Source organism: Equus asinus, chromosome 17, assembly GCF_041296235.1.
Source record: "Equus asinus isolate D_3611 breed Donkey chromosome 17, EquAss-T2T_v2, whole genome shotgun sequence".
NCBI lineage: Eukaryota > Metazoa > Chordata > Mammalia > Perissodactyla > Equidae > Equus > Equus asinus.
Window position 1 is genome coordinate 43724734 of NC_091806.1, and position 14741 is coordinate 43739474.

Genomic DNA, 14741 nt, shown 5'->3' on the forward strand with positions numbered 1-14741 from the left:
CATTCTCCGTCCTCAAGTTATACCGAGGGCTTGGTTTTCGTAATCTTTCTCTTCTCTTTGTCCTATGTTGTTTTTCAAGGGGAGCCGGGGACCTACGCTGCGGCCCCGGTCTTCCTGGAAATCTCTCACAAAACATTTGCTCCCCATCCCTCCAAAGCTTTGGGCTTTGCTGGCTTCGAATCCTCAGTTCCCAAGAGAGAATGCTCCCACTAATGGACGCAGCAGTGGTTCTTTTGAACTGGAAGTGAAGTTTCCAGTTCCTTTGTCATTTTGTCCTCTTCATGCCTCAGAACCAACAGCTCTAAAAGGTGGATGATCCTGATTATCAAGGAAGAAATTGTTGCTGTCACACATCGGAGGGACGGGGGAGGGTGGTACCCAGGAGATTCCCGGGGACACAGGACTGGCAGGTCCGGGGATAACGTTCATCAAAGACTGGACTCCATCAGGCAGAATTCCCATGGACTCCGATGCTTCAGGAATGAAGGTCACCTCATGGGACAAAGGTTCCTGAGGGCATAAGGAACATAAGAGAGGTAGTGGAAAAAGTAAGTTATAAATGCCACTCTAGGGTTGACAGATAAAATTCAGGATGCCCAGTTTTATCTGAATTTCAGAGAAACAACTAATTTTTTCTTAGTGTAAGTATGTCCTAATGTTTGGGACATACTTAAACTACAAAATTATTTGTTCTTTCTCTGAAGTGCAAATGTAACGGGGCATCCTCTACACTATTTTTATTTGCTAAAGCTGGAGGCTCTAATTATGGCCTTGTAATTCATTGCACAATCATTTCTTCCTTGAGAGTAAAGGACAGATTAACCAATATCCTTCCCCACGTCTTCCTCTTGTTTCGTACAACGTGTTCTTGATGACTGACTTTGCACTCCGCTGCATTTGCTGTGGGATATCACGGTGAGATAAACTGTTCCGCATGTCCCATCGACGTGCGCTTCCACGCCTGCCACGGTGGCGGGGATGGCTTCACACTGGCCATCAGATGTTTTGCCTTAGAACTGACATTCTCCGCATTTCCTGAGCCAAAGCTGGTCTCACGGCCAGGCCTAGCCTCGAGAAAGTGGGGAAGGGTACAAGCGTGCCTGGAAGTGGAGAGCCAGGACTAGTGAACACTGGTAACACCCACACAGGTGGACAGAGGCTGATGGGACTTTGGGCGTCCCGTTTTGGTTGCAGGAGGGGTGGTTAGGCGGGCGCCTGTTGTTGCTGCTATGATCTTTGAGAAGGTAAAGTATGAGCAGAAGTATGTGGATACGGAGGATGCAAAGAGGTGGACGGTGGTGTCCATGCCTACCTCCTGGCATGCCTTCCTGAGCATACCGAGGATGCAAAGATCGCTTAGTCACATTATGCGTGTGCATGCCCTACAATTCAGCAATTCTGCCCCTGATACGCATCCCAGGGAGATTGTCACATAAGTCCATAAGGACAGAGAAGAATGTCCACAGCGGCAAACTTGTGGTGGGTGGGGGGAGCTGGAGGTCATCTGGTACCCAGCACTGGGGGAGTGGGTGGGTAAAACGGGATGGATGTGTGAATGGTGAGACAGACAGACAAAAGGATAGCAAGTGAGTCCTTCCAGGGGCCAATTATCTTCATCTTAGTCAAAGGATTACCACCACCTTCTGCATCTGAGGTCAGAAAGAAAACAAGTACGTCTTCTGGCCTCCCTTGCCACTAGAGGTCTGCGTGAGAAATATATTCCACTGATAAGATGCCTCTGCACGATGTGGACGGAGAGAAGGCCGTTTGCTGGCCGTGGAAGGTTCGGTTATTCCGCAACAGTGTCAGCTCTCTGGCTTTGGTGTCAAGAGGCAGTGGTGGCAGCCCCACCCCATGTGCCAGGGTCGGGGCCCAGCTTCTGGGTACTGAGAAGAGCTGCACTGCAGGCAGGGCAGCACGTTCTGGAACTCAGCAGTTCCCGCGGTGGCCTCCTGGAGGCTCCCTTCTCCAGCCTTCCCCGTGAGTTTGTAAGTACCTGTCTTACATCCCTTTCTGCTGAAAAGAGCTGGAGAAGTTTCTGTTTCCTGGAACCAAACCCTTCCTGATTGGCAATGGCCTGCCCAGCTCACACAGCAAGTCACTGCCGGACCTGAGCTTGGGACCGAGCTCCCGACCTGCCCTGTAACAGCCTTCCTTGTCCCGGGCCCATCTCTCCTCCCCTAGCCTGCCGCACTTAGGAGGGGCAAGTCTGGCCCATCGGAACCTGTGGGCTGGGAGCCTAAGAGGCAGGGCCGCTGGAGAGGCCCTCCCCGGAACAGCAGGACCCGAGCCTCCGGTCCTTCTCCACCCAGCACTGCTGACCGCTGCTCCTGCAGCCTCCCGGGGGCTGGCCCAGGGCAGAGAGGGCTGGGGACTCTGTGCCTTGCAGCCCGTGCAGAGCTCTGCTTGACAGTGTGGTAATGGAAACCTGCTCCAGGGTGACAAAACCCGATTGCCAACTAGCTAGATGACCGCAGGAAAATCACTCAAACCCTCTGGCCCACATTTCCTCATCCATGGGGCCCTGCCCAGCTGCTGCAAAGATGAAACAAGGCAGCGTCCGTGGAAAACACTGGCTGGGTGACTGGCAGCAGAGTTGGCCTCAATACGCTGGAAGCCTAAGTAACTCACATATTTGGAAAAAGAAGTGGGAGAGCTAGTTCTTCGGACCTGGGAAGATTCCTAGGTCCACAGGCGAGGCTTCTGAGGGGCTGGGGTGAGGAAAGGCCAGCTCAGTTTTAGCCCAGATCACGTGGCCCTCTGAGCCCTGAAACATACCAGCTGGCCCTTCCTAGAGGCTCCAGTCACGACGGCCCGGGGCCTCCCTCTCCAAGGAAGGGGCCGCTGGCAGCTGCAGCCTCCTCTCACTGTTTCTGGTCATCCTTCCGTGGTCCCATTTGGCCTGAGCCCCCTGGGGCAGCCCCTGCAAACCTCGGGAATTGAAAAGCTCTGGCCCACAGGTCAGGAGGCCCCAGTCCAGCTCCAGCCTCGTTCCCAAATTGCTGAGTGGCTTTGGGCAGGCCAGACCCTCTCTGGGAAGCAGAGATGACCATGTTTTTTCTTCTGCCTCCTGGGCAGGGACTCTGGAGAATTCTATTTGTGCAGGAAGGAACTTCAGAGACCTGCTCTCTGGCAGTTCCTCATCTAGAAACTTTCTTGGGACCTCTGACCCCCACCCCAGTGGTTCTGCCCCCAACCAAAAGAAAACCAACCAGCAAAAGACGGTGAATGTACATTTTTTTAGAAAGGAGCCACAGGATCATGTCCTGGTCCTCAACAAGCCCTTCTAGACAAAGCCCTACGAGGGCCACAGTCCTGCCCCCGCCTGGCACGGCCCTGGGGCTCAGGCAGCAGCCGACAGCCCACGGAGGTAGTCCCCCGCCAAGGGCAACACAGCCCAGTCATCAGTCCGCAGGGCCACAGGCACTCCATCGGCCTGGGCTGCCTCCAGGCGCAGCAGCAGCCTCGAATCTGGGGGCAGGCGGATGGCTATGTGGTAGCTACTGGGGGGCTGGGCCACCATCACAAAGGGCTCCAGGTGGCGGGACACTAAGGCCTCCAGCCCCTCTGGCCCAAGAGGGCACCACAGGCGACTCTCGGTGCCCTTTGGCAGGCAGGAGTCCCAGAGCTCCTCAAAGAAGCCCAGTTCTGTCCCTTCAGGGGGCTGCGGGAAAGGCAGAAAGAGGTCAGCGAAGGTCACGGGCAGGGGCGGCAGGTGGGCATGGCACGTGAGGCCAGTGGGTGTGGTGTACAGGGCTCGCACATCCAGCCTCGTGGGGGCTGGGCGGCGGGGTTGCAGGGGCAGGAGCAAAGGGCGGGCGGGGCGGCCGGGGCACAGGCAGGGCACGTGGACAGCCCCCAGCGGCGCGTAGAGCTGTCCTTCCACGCGGAAGCGCAGCTCCAAAGAGTACACCGGCTCCAGCACCTCCACCTGGAGCTGGAGCACGGGGATGGGGCCCTCAGCTCTGCGGGGCCCCACGCTCAGCTGAATCGGGGCCGGGGCCTCCTGCACCATCAGTGCCGCGACAAAGCCCTGGTTCTCAGCCACCAGTGAAGAGGGCAGTGCAGGTGCCACGAGTGAGGGGCCCAGGGCCACCTGCAGCTTCGGCGTTGCCAGGTGGGCTAGGAGAACGTAGTAGAGACGGGCGTGGTCCCGCCCATCAGGGTCCTCCAGCTGCCATGCCAGCGCCTGCAGCAAGTCCGCGAGGCCTCCCCCGACGCCCGCCCGCAGCAGAGCCCGGCAGACCTGCAGCAGGGCCTGCTGGAGGCCCCAGTCTTTGCAGTGGGCAGCTGCAGCCTGCAGGAAGCTGAGGGTGCCACTCTGGGCATCCCCGTCTGCCACCTTTGCCAGCATCTGCAGGTGCCAACGAAGGGCCTCATCCTTGCCTGGCCTGGCCACCACCTCCTGCTGCAGGGCCACCCTTAGGGGCTCTCCCAGCTCAGGGCCCACCTGATCCAAGAGGTCCACAAAATGGGGAGCCAGCACAGGCCGGTCTCGGTACAGCTGGACCAATCCGTGGGTCAAGGCTGTCATCATCGTCGGTTGCCCCGCCAGGCAGTGAGCAACCAGGTATGAGGCCTGGAAGCAGAGAGTGGCCAAGGCCCGGGGGGCCCCATCCAGGGCGGCCCTCTGTCGCAGGCCGGCCAGCAGGTCCTCTAAGTAGAGCTGGGGGCTCTGACCCTGGCCTTTCTCTTCCTTTTCTTCATCTTCAGCACAGAGCAAACACAGCAGATGCAGGCGGGCCAGGAGAGCCATGGGGTCGTGCAGGAGACTGGGCAGAAGGCCGCGGCACAGCTGGGGCCCCAGCAGCAGCGGGGCAGCCTCCTCGCCCGTGGGGCCCAGCGGGCAGTTCTCAGGGAAGTGCAGGAGGCAGTGCAGGTAGAAGAGATGGGCAGGCGGGGGCACGGCTGGGTGCTGGGCAGCCGCGGTGAGACGACGGAGCAGCAGGTCCTCATCCTGGGCCGTGAACAGCGCCTCCCCGAAGGCCGCCTTGAGTGCCAGCACGGCGTGCAGCAGCGTCAGCTGTGCTGTGCCCAGCAGCCGGACCAACTGCGTCTTGAAGAGCACTGGCAGCTGTCCCCGAAGACCCCGCAGGGCCCAGCCCAGCAGCCACAGCAGCTGGGCCTGGGCCACAGGAGCGAGCAGGTAGGAGGTGTCCAGAAGCTGGGCCACGGCGGCCCGCAGCTCCCGGGCCTCCTCAGGATTGGGCTCTAGTGCTGCAAGGCCACACTCCCCTTCCTCAGCTGCCAGCCAGCTGGGGGCCTGGGGCTGAAGGTGGGCAGCGCCCTCTTCGGCTAGTGTCCAGGTCCAGGGACTGCCTCCGGTGCCAGAGCTCCCGGCTACGAGCAGGCCCTGCAGGCCAGCGCCCGCCCTGGCCTGTATCACCAAGGTGTTCCGCAGAGCAAGCGCCAGCAGCAGGCTGAGTGGCTGGACCGGGCCCACGGCGCCCTCCTGCCCCAGCAGGCCCCGCAGCAGCCCCAGGCAGCCCCCCAGCAGGCCGGGCTGGCAGCTCTCCAGCTCCCGAAGGCACTCGCACGCCGTGGCCTGCAGGGGGCGCTGCTCCGAGGCGGGGCCGAAGCCTCGCCCCAGATCTCGGCCGGAGGCCAAGCCGAGCAGTAGGGGCAGGAGCCGGAGGGAGGCTCCCGAGGTGGGGCCCAGCGCGCCTCCTGCCACCAAGGCTGTGGTGGCCGCCAGCAGTAGGGGCTTCCGCAGCGCTGAAGGCCGCGGGGGTAAAAGGACCAGGGTGTCCAACAGGGAGGAGGCGGCTGCCTCGGCCGCAGGGGCGTCCGGCCACAGCTGGGCTGGGTACTCCAAGCTCAGGGCCAGCAAGGAAACCTGGGGATGGGGGACTTGGGTGAGAATCACGAGGACGAGGTTCAGGGCGCAGAGGACTGAGGTCACCATAGGGGCCAGGGCAAGGGGCGCGTGCCGGGCCTACCTTGGTCTGTTCGTTCAGCTTCTCACTCCTCAGGTCGCTCAGCAGGTCACGACCGAGATCCTCACCCTCGGGACCTGCCATGAAGGCGGACGGGCTGGCCCGGAAGGCGCTCAGGCGCTGGGCCCAGGCTTCCCGGCTCGGGGGCCCCATGGTCAGGCACGCCGGTCCCTGCAGGGAGGAGCGAAGCAAGATCGGGCCGCTGGCCGAGGGACGCGCTGGGTCCCGAGGCCACCAGAGGGCGCCCGAGCCCCTGCGCCAAGCCCGAGGGGGCTGCGGTCACCCAGGGCCGCCCCGCAGATCCCAGCCTTCCGCGGCCACGCGCAGACGCCAGCGGGGACCCCGCGTATCGGTCTCGAGATGAAACCCAGAGGTTTCGGGGGTGACGCCGGGGCGGGCCGCCAGGGTCCCCGCGGGGCAGGAGCGCGGGCGAGCAGAGGCGGGGCGCCGGGCGGGCCGCGAGCGCGGGGTGCGTGCCGAGAGCTCATTAGGCCGCCCGCCCGCGGCCGGCACCGAAACCACAGCACCGCCCCGGCCCCCGGCGCCCGTGGTAACGGGCCGGCCGCTCTCACCCCGCCTGACTCAGCCGCCGCGGGCGCTCGGGCCGGCCGGCTCCTTCCGGGCGGGCGGCGCGGGGCGGGGCGGCGCGTGGGCGGCCGAGACGGGGCGGGGCCGTAACGGGGCCGCCGCCTCCCCCTCCCGCCCGGCCGGCAGGTGCCGACCTGCAGGTTTCGCTGGGGCTGAGTAACTGTCCCGCTGCGCGCAGCCCCCCTTCCCCGAAACCGCCGCAGGCCCGGGCAGGGGCGGCGGAGGGGGGTGGGTCCCGGCTCCCGGAGGCCGGGGTCCCCCGCGCGCGGGCCGCCATCCCGGGGCCTCCGCTGGACAGCGCCCGCTGGGCTGGAGAGGAGGGCGCCCGGGCGCACCGCACCCGGCGCCACCGCGCGCGGCCCCTGGGGGTAGCGTAGGGTGCCGGTCCTCGGGCTCCCAGGGTGGCCGCTGGGGCGTGTGCAAGGTGCGGTCCCAGGGCGCCCGCAGGAAGTGCGCGCCGCGGCCCCGGCTGAACCGGTCAGGCGGGCGCCTCGGGGCTTGGCTTCGCTTCTCCGACGCCGGCCCCGGCCCCCACCCGCGCGGCTTGGGGGCGCGGAGCTGGCGCCGGGGTCGCGGCGGGCGGAAGCTGCTGACCTTTGCCTTCGGCCCCGCCGCTGGTCGGCACGCGTCGCGCAATCCTGCCGGCCGAGGTGAAGCTGGCGGGGCGAGGACAAGCCGGGATGAAGCCGGAAAACAACGGGTTGCAGACGTGCGGACTGGCAGGGCCCGGCGGATCACGGGGCTCATGGCACGCACGCCTAGCACCGACCGGGAAACCGAGGCCTCGCCGCCAAAGACCTGGGGCCAACCAGTGCCCGAAACAGCACTTTTTTTTTTTTTTTGCTTTTTCTCCCCAAATCCCCCCAGTAGATAGTTGTATACTTTTAGTTGGGTCCTTATAGTTGTGGCATGTGGGATGCCGCCTCAGCATGGCCTGATGAGCGGTGCCATCTCCGCGCCCAGGATCCCAACAGACCAAACCCTGGGCCGCTGAAGCGGAGCGCGGGAACTTAACCACTCGGCCACGGGGCCGGCCCAAACCAGCACTCTTGACCTCCAGAGGCTGGATCAGGGCTGTCTGGGGGCTTTAAGGGGCTGGGCCTGGCGCGCTCTGAGCAGCCTCTGGCCGGGGACGCAGGCAGCAGATGCCCCACTGACCACTGGTTTCCTGGGCACGGAACCGCCGGCATCCAGACCCCACAGCCCGCAGCCTGACTAACGCCTCTGGCTCTAATTAGCCCGCTTTGAAGATGAAACAGGCCTGAGCCCCCATGCTTGCTGCTGCCAACTAGTTGCTCTCCTTCCCTCAGGCTTCAAAGGCCCTTCCCTACCCCATCCTGCTGCCCTTCAGATGGGAGGTGGTAGAGTGGTGGGGGGGAGAGGGCTGGAGAAGAGGCTGTGTGGGTGCCCAGGGTGCCAGGGGCACCAGGGGGCTGGAGACAGGGATCCACCCCCAGGGACAGGTCCAGCTGGAAAGCCCAGTCCCAGCTCCTCTGGGCCCTGGCTCCACAGTTGACTCACAGGCGGCAGCCCCAAACTACTTCCTTCTAGGTGCCTCAGTTTCCCCATCTATAAAATGGGAGTGCTGACTCCCGCCCAAGAGGCGGTGGGGTGGGGCAGCCTGGCTAATTAGACCTCAGATGAAAGAGGCCAGGATGACAGCAGCCTGGGGAGGGAAGGCAGCTTGGGAGTAACAAGGAGCCTGTCTGGTTGCCCTGTCTGAGGCCCAGAGGGTCCTGATAACTGCACCGCCCCGGCCCTCCCCAGTCGCAGGGAGGGCGAAATGATTATTAAACCCTTTTTACAGTTGAGGAAACAGGCTTCAAAGGGTTAGGAAATCCGATGCTGGCTCTGGCCCCTGCTCAGCCTCTCACGGCCGCCAGCCTTTCTGAGCCTTGGCTCCCTGGGGCCCGGGGTCTGCAGGGAGGGAATCCATGTGTGGTTCCTGCTGCTGTGGTGGGAGCATCCACATGGACTCACCGAGGCTCACAGCAACCCCGAGGTACCTGAGGATGGGTACCATTCACCGAGGAGGCAAGGGAGGCCCAGAGAGGTGCAGTCACGCCCCAAATCACAGAGCTCCGAAAAGGTGGAGCCTGGACTTCAGCAAACGGCCCCTTGCTGGCCCTGACTGGCCCTCCTCCCACACTGGCTACCCGCAGCTCGCACCTGCCTGCTTGGATGTCTGCGACCCGATGGGAGGGTGGGGCTGCTTCTGTCCCTGGCACAGGCTGGGCATAGAGTTGAGCTCAGCCCACCGGCACTGAGGGCATGAATGTTCCCTGAGTCCACTGTCAGCAGGCCAGCCCTGGAGAGTGACTTCCCAAGTGACGGGGCCGAGGTGAGAGCTGAGCAGGGAACTCCCCACTCCGTGCCCACACCTCATTCCTTCTCTTCCTGCTGAGTTTCCACGTTCCCCAGCGCAGCCCAGTTCTGGGGAGACACTAGACGAAAGGCTTGGAAAAGTGGAAGTCAGTTTCCTGGGGGTCCTGAGCCTTCGTTTTCTCATCTGTAAAATGGGGGATGTGACTCACCCGTCCTCACTGCACTGGGCGCTGGGGATACAGAGAGGCTTTCAAAAGAACCCATCAACAGTCAGATCCCTAGAGAGAAAGCAGAGCAGTGGGTGCCAGGGGCTGGGGGTTGGGAGGAATGGGGAGTGACTGCTAATGAGTTCAGGGTGTCTTTCGGGGGTGAGTGTTGCACAACTTTGTGAAGGTACTAAAATCCACTGAATTGTACACTTTAAAAGGGTGGATTTTATGGTATATGAATCATATCTAAATAAAACTACTGAAAACGGTGTTAAAAGAAGTCTCTCATGTACAGAACTCACACTGGGGGAGAAGGGAACGGACAAGAAACAAGACAGACCAAAACTGCATGGAGTAAAAGATGCTGCAAAAGGCCCAGAATAGGCTAATGGGACAGAGGTGACTCGGGGAACGAGGATTTAGCTAGGGGTGGCTGGAGAGGCCTCTGGGAAGAAACCTGAGTGACGAGAGGTAGCCAGTCATCAAGTGGGGAAAGCGTTCCAGGCCAAAGGAGCAGCAGAGGAGAGGCCTGAGTGGGGACAGGCTCTGGCCTGTTCAGTGGACAGAGGGCAAGCAGTGTGGCTGGTCCATACAGAGCCAGCGGGAAGGGAGAGGCACAGGGTCAGGAGGCCAGCAGGGGCCGGGGTGCGCCAGGCCTCAAGGACCCTATTCCAGTTGTGATGGGAACCACTGAAGCGTTTGAGCTGAGGGGAGACAGCTGGGGGGGGAGGGGGAGGCTGGCCAAGAGGCTGTTCTGTGGTCCAGGTGAGATGGGCTGGGGTTTGGACCAGGCTGGTAACCATGGAGATGGAGGTGTGGATGGATGCCAGATGCACCTGGAGCTGACAGGACTTGCTGGTGGGTGGCTGTGTGGGGTGAGGGAAGAGGGAGGTGGATGACTCTGGGCTTTGGCCCTGAGTACTTGGGGGGCTGATGCTTCCAGTATCGGAGACCGAGAAGGCTGTGGGAACTGTGAGGATGAAATCAAGTCTGGCAGACCAGACCCATGGCCACGGTGGTGAACCTAACGCGGTTCCTCCGCCCCCTCCAGCAGGAACTCACGCCCCCAGCACTGCTCCAGAGGCCCAGGGAGCCTCCTCCTCTGCCCACGCCCCCAGCTCCTCCTCAGGAGCTTTCTGCCCACGTGGCAGCCTCCTGCTCCCTGCCAGGCCTTAAGGGGCCCTGGCCCACCCTGGCAGTGGATGGGGAGGCCCGTGGGCAGAAACTCAGCAAGAGATGGAGCAGTCAGTGTCACCCACAGCACTTCACAGTTTGTCAGGCCTTTGCAGCCTCCATGGGACTACTGTCAAACAGGGCTGGAAAGGCCACCCTTTGAGCCAAGCAGAGGTCTTGGTGGCTGGGGGCACCAATGGCCTGCTTTAAGGCTGAGTCCAATTTCAAGGGCCTGCTAGGCTTCTGGGCAAAAACAAACTGACAGCATTTCTTGACAGCTCTGGGTAGCAGAGCTGGAACTAGGAGCCCCACCCCACAGATGTGTAAACTGAGGTCCTGAGAGCTTAGGTAGCTTGGCTCAAGTCCCTGGGACTGAGTCTGGGGCAGCGTGACTCCAGGCCCAGTGTTCTTTCCTGCTTGTCCTCACAGCTCATTTCCCAGAAGCCCTTCTGCCTTTGGCCTCCACGCTTCCCAGCCCCCGCCGCACCCCCACCCCACCCTGGCCCCACTGGGAAGCCTTCTCTGAGAACAGGAAGGGGTTTTTCCAAACTTTCTCCATCCAACTCCTGCCCTATCTCTCCCAGGCTGCTCGGGATGGGAGCCGAGCACTGAAGGCGGGTGCCGGCCACCACTCTTCGGGGAGTGTAGTCCTTACTTGCCTGCTGGGGTTCAACCCTCCTTCACCCCTCTGTCTGCTGTACCAGAGAGACGTCCACTCGGAAGACCTGGAATCAGCCCTCCGGGCTCTGGTTGCAGCTGGCCCAGGCCACCATCACCTCCTGCTTGGACCACTGCAGTAGCCTCAGTGGTCTCCCTACTGCTACCCTCACCACCCCTCCCCCCGACCCCCACACTCCATTCTCCCCTTGGCAGACCCTAAGGCTTCCCACCACACTCAGCCTCACATGACGTGGCTGACCTGCCTCTCCAACCTCAGTTCCTACCCTCCCAGCCCCTCACGGACCAGCCACCTTGCCTTTCGGTTCATCACACGCACACACACGGCTCAGTCCCACTCAGGCGCTTTTGCACCAGCTGTTCCTTCCTCGGATCAGGCCTTTCCCTGTGCTGCCCAGCTGGCTCCTACCTCTCATTCAGATCTCAGCACTCCCCACCTGTCACTATCCTGCTTCTAGTTAAACGTCCTACATCGCACTAATAGTTGCCTTGCTTGTCGGTTTGCCTTGCATCTCAGAATCCCCAGTGCCTAGCACGTGGGGGGTATTCAATCAATATTTGTGGACTGAACTAAGGAATGAACGAATGACATCTCACTGGCACCGTGTGAGCAGCCCAGAGGGTGCCTGCCCTCGTGAAGCTCACAGTTCAGCTGGGTGTTTACCCAAGTTCACACACATTGTCTGGTCCCAGAGCTGCCCACAAACCACAGACCACACACCAGCAGCCTATGGTCAAACCTGTGGGTCGAATCTGACCCACAAAGGGATTTTGTTTGACTCATTCCATGTTTCAAAAAAATTTGAGTCAACATTTAAAAACAGCCGATTTCACATACAAATCTGGATTTCCAGCTTCTCTTGGAAAATAGATGTGCCCATGTTGGGTTTCTGTGCTCGAATGACGTGATTGTCACTGCCCCTTTCACCAGGGACATTCTCCACAGACCCCACCACTCTCTAATCTCTCCCTGACAGCCAGGGTCAGCTGCCTTTCATCACTGAACTTGCACTATTATTTTCCTTATAATAAAGAAATATGCTCTGTTTTCTATGCTTCTACCAAAAATTGGAACATGAAAGCCTGAATGGGTCACATGAGTCGAGAGAAATAAGCACAATGAAGTCTATACAGAAACTGATAAATAATAATGTACACCTCAAATCACACAATGTTATAAACCATTATGCTCTCAATAAAATAATTGGGGAAAAAAGAGAAATAGGATATTCTTTCATTCAACAAATATTTATTGATAACCCGCTACGCGCCAGGCACAGTTGCAGATATCAGAGAGAGAGCAGTGGACAGCGTGGACGAATACCCCTCCCTCCTGGGGCCTCATTCCATACACTGTGTAACTTTCTTGGGGGCCGGCCCGGTGGCGCAGCAGTTAAGAGAGCACATTCCGCCTCTGCGGCCAGGGGTTCACTGGTTCGGATCCTGGGTGTGGACATGGCACCGCTTGGCAAGCCATGCTGTGGTAGGTGTCCCAGATATAAAGTAGAGGAAGATGGGCACAGATGTTAGCTCAGGGCCAGTCTTCCTCAGCAAAAAAAGGAGGATTGGCAGCAGTTAGCTCAGGGCTAATCTTCCTCAAAAAAAAAAAAAAAAAGATTAACCTGCTTTCCACAAGGGGAGACATTTGCGTTGTTTCCCCGATGAGAAAGGCTGTCCCTTGTGTCCAGGGTCATCCCTGAAGACTTGCCCGCAGCATTTACTAAGCACCTCCTGTGTGCCAGCCCGGGCCAGAGTCTGGCACAACCCACATGCTCAAGAAATATTTGTTGAATGAATGAACTAAATTCACCTCTCTCCTAGACAGACTGTGTTAGTCAATGTTGTTTCTCCAGGATTTGCTCAAAAGACAAGTGTGAAACAGGTGCTCACTTAATGTCAGTTGACTGACAGGGTCCAGGGTCAGAGTGGAGGGTGGGCATCGGGAAGGCAGAGCCCTGGGGAAGGGGGCACACATTACCGCCCCTGCCAGAGCTCACATCACCCCTCACAGTGACCTGGGAGGTAGCTGAGATTCTGCGGTGACAGACAAAGTAACAGGCTGGAAAGGAAAGCTCCTTGGCCAAACTCAGGCTCCAGGAAGGAGCAGAGGAGGAGGCCATCTGCCCCCACAGTCCACGCTCCCCCCACCCACCCAGGGGCGCTCCACAGAAGTCCTGCCGGGCCTCTGCAAGTCTCCCCCTTTGAAAAACCATCCTCTCCCACTAGATGCCTGCAAGTCCACCAGGGCCGGCTGCTCCTCTTTGACTCCTGACTTTTGAACTGTGTGAATTCATTTACCAGACTCACTTCCTCCGAATCTGTCCCAGCAAACATTTAATACGTGAGAAAGGTATCTGTGTGGTAGGGATTCTGGGACGTTAGATTATTTTATACTGGGGGACAGGGGAGCTAAAAAGAGGAAGAGGGTCCTATCCCTGCCTTGACTAGGTCAGCTGGTGAGAAAAGCCCAGCCAGGCCAGCGGCCAAAGTGCCACACTAAACATGCCTCCTGGAAGCCACCAAGCATCCCCAGCTTCTGAGGAGGGTGGGGATCCCCCCGGCCGGGCCTGGGGACTGGGCAGAGCAGGAGGAATGGCTGGAGGGGGCATTCCAGGCTGAACCGCACCCAAGGGTGGGCTATGGGGGAAGCGGACACGAGCCTCTGCGGTGGCTGTAGCCAGACAAAATAGGTTGGGCCTGACTTCTCCAGAGGTCCTCGGGCCTCAGCTCCCCGCTGGCCTTGCTGCACCTGAAATCTGGCCATTTGGGACAAGGATGACGGAGGGGTTTTGCGCATGTGTAAGCCCCAATGACTAAGGCTCTGGAGTACTGCAGGATCTCAGTGGACTCAAAGCGGTTTAAACGCCTCTTCCTACGCGAAGCCGTCCGCGCTTCCCCGACCAGAAGGCGGGATCTCGGCAGGGCTCAGCGCTCGCACCCAGCGGGAGCTCTCCGCTTGGTACGCGGTCGCGTGCGTCCCCGCCCGCCGCCCACCGGCCGGCGGGCTCCCGCTGCCCGCGTGCCTTCCCGCACCAAGCCGGCGCCCAGAAACACCTTTGGGCGGAACCACGAATTGCTCAGCCAGGCCTTTGGGATCCGGGGCCGCCTTGGCCCACACCTGGTTCAACAAGTGTGGGCCGGGCCGTCCGTTCCCGCCCGACGACTCGCGCCTCCCCAGGCGCCCGGGACGCGCCGGGCCGGGCCCAGTGGGGCGAGTTTCATTTCATCACCTGCAGAGCGTGCGAGCGCGGGTGCAAATAACGTTGCCCCCTCCCTCCCCTCCCCTCCGCTCCCTCCGAAACTCCCGTTTGCGAACGCTAGCACTCCCGGCAGGGAGGTCCCAGGCGGGCGGCGGCCCGACAGGCTGGGCAGCCAGTGCTGGTGCCCTGCGCCCGCCCCCCGCCCCCACCCGGCCACCCCGCCCAGGCCGCGAGGCCACCTCACCGGCAGCGGAATGGAAACCGGTTCGACAGGTAACAAATAGGTGGGTTGTCACCGTTATTTCCCAACGCATGCGCCGTCGCTCCCCGGGCCACTCCAAGCTAATTAGCTCAGATCACCCCCCTCCCCGCCCCAGCCACCAACACACACCGCCGCGAGCCAATAAAGCGTGAACCCGTCCGTCCGGCTCGCACTTTAAGACTTCCCGAGCGGCCGCGGGGGACGCCAGTCGAGCCCGGAGACGCTTACCTGCCGCTTCGCCCGCCGCCCGCTGCACCTGGCTGCGAGGGACCTCGTCCGGACGGAGGACGGCGACAGCGCCGCGGAGTTGGAAACGGCGCACGCCGTCCCGGGCACGGTCTCTCTGCGGAACGTGGGGGCGCTTTGGAGG

The 14741-nt window shown here is 60.9% G+C and overlaps 1 protein-coding gene across 2 annotated transcripts; it reads right to left on the reverse strand.

The window, feature by feature from the left end:
* Window positions 1-3220: 3220 nt before the first annotated feature.
* On the reverse strand, window positions 3221-14734 carry AP5B1 (adaptor related protein complex 5 subunit beta 1). Of its 2 annotated transcripts, none has more exons than XM_044762406.2 (3): window positions 14600-14734; window positions 5940-6107; window positions 3221-5836 (listed from the first exon to the last, which is right to left on the reverse strand). In XM_044762406.2, exons 2-3 carry the CDS (start codon window positions 6087-6089, stop codon window positions 3344-3346), a joined length of 2643 nt encoding a protein of 880 aa, XP_044618341.2. In that variant the 5' UTR covers window positions 6090-6107; window positions 14600-14734; the 3' UTR covers window positions 3221-3343. The 2 variants fall into 2 exon arrangements, with proteins under 2 accessions (XP_044618341.2, XP_044618340.2); XM_044762405.2 differs by lacking the exon at window positions 14600-14734 and adding an exon at window positions 6509-6616.
* Between the last annotated feature and the right edge of the window lie 7 nt (window positions 14735-14741).

Coding starts and splice junctions, on each gene's coding strand:
- AP5B1 (XM_044762406.2), bottom strand. CDS start 6,089: ATGGGGCCCCCGAGCCGGGAAGCCTGGGCCCAGCGCCTGAGCGCCTTC. Junction 5,837..5,939: donor AGCTGAACGAACAGACCAAG/GTAGGCCCGGCA, acceptor CCCCATCCCCAG/GTTTCCTTGCTGGCCCTGAG.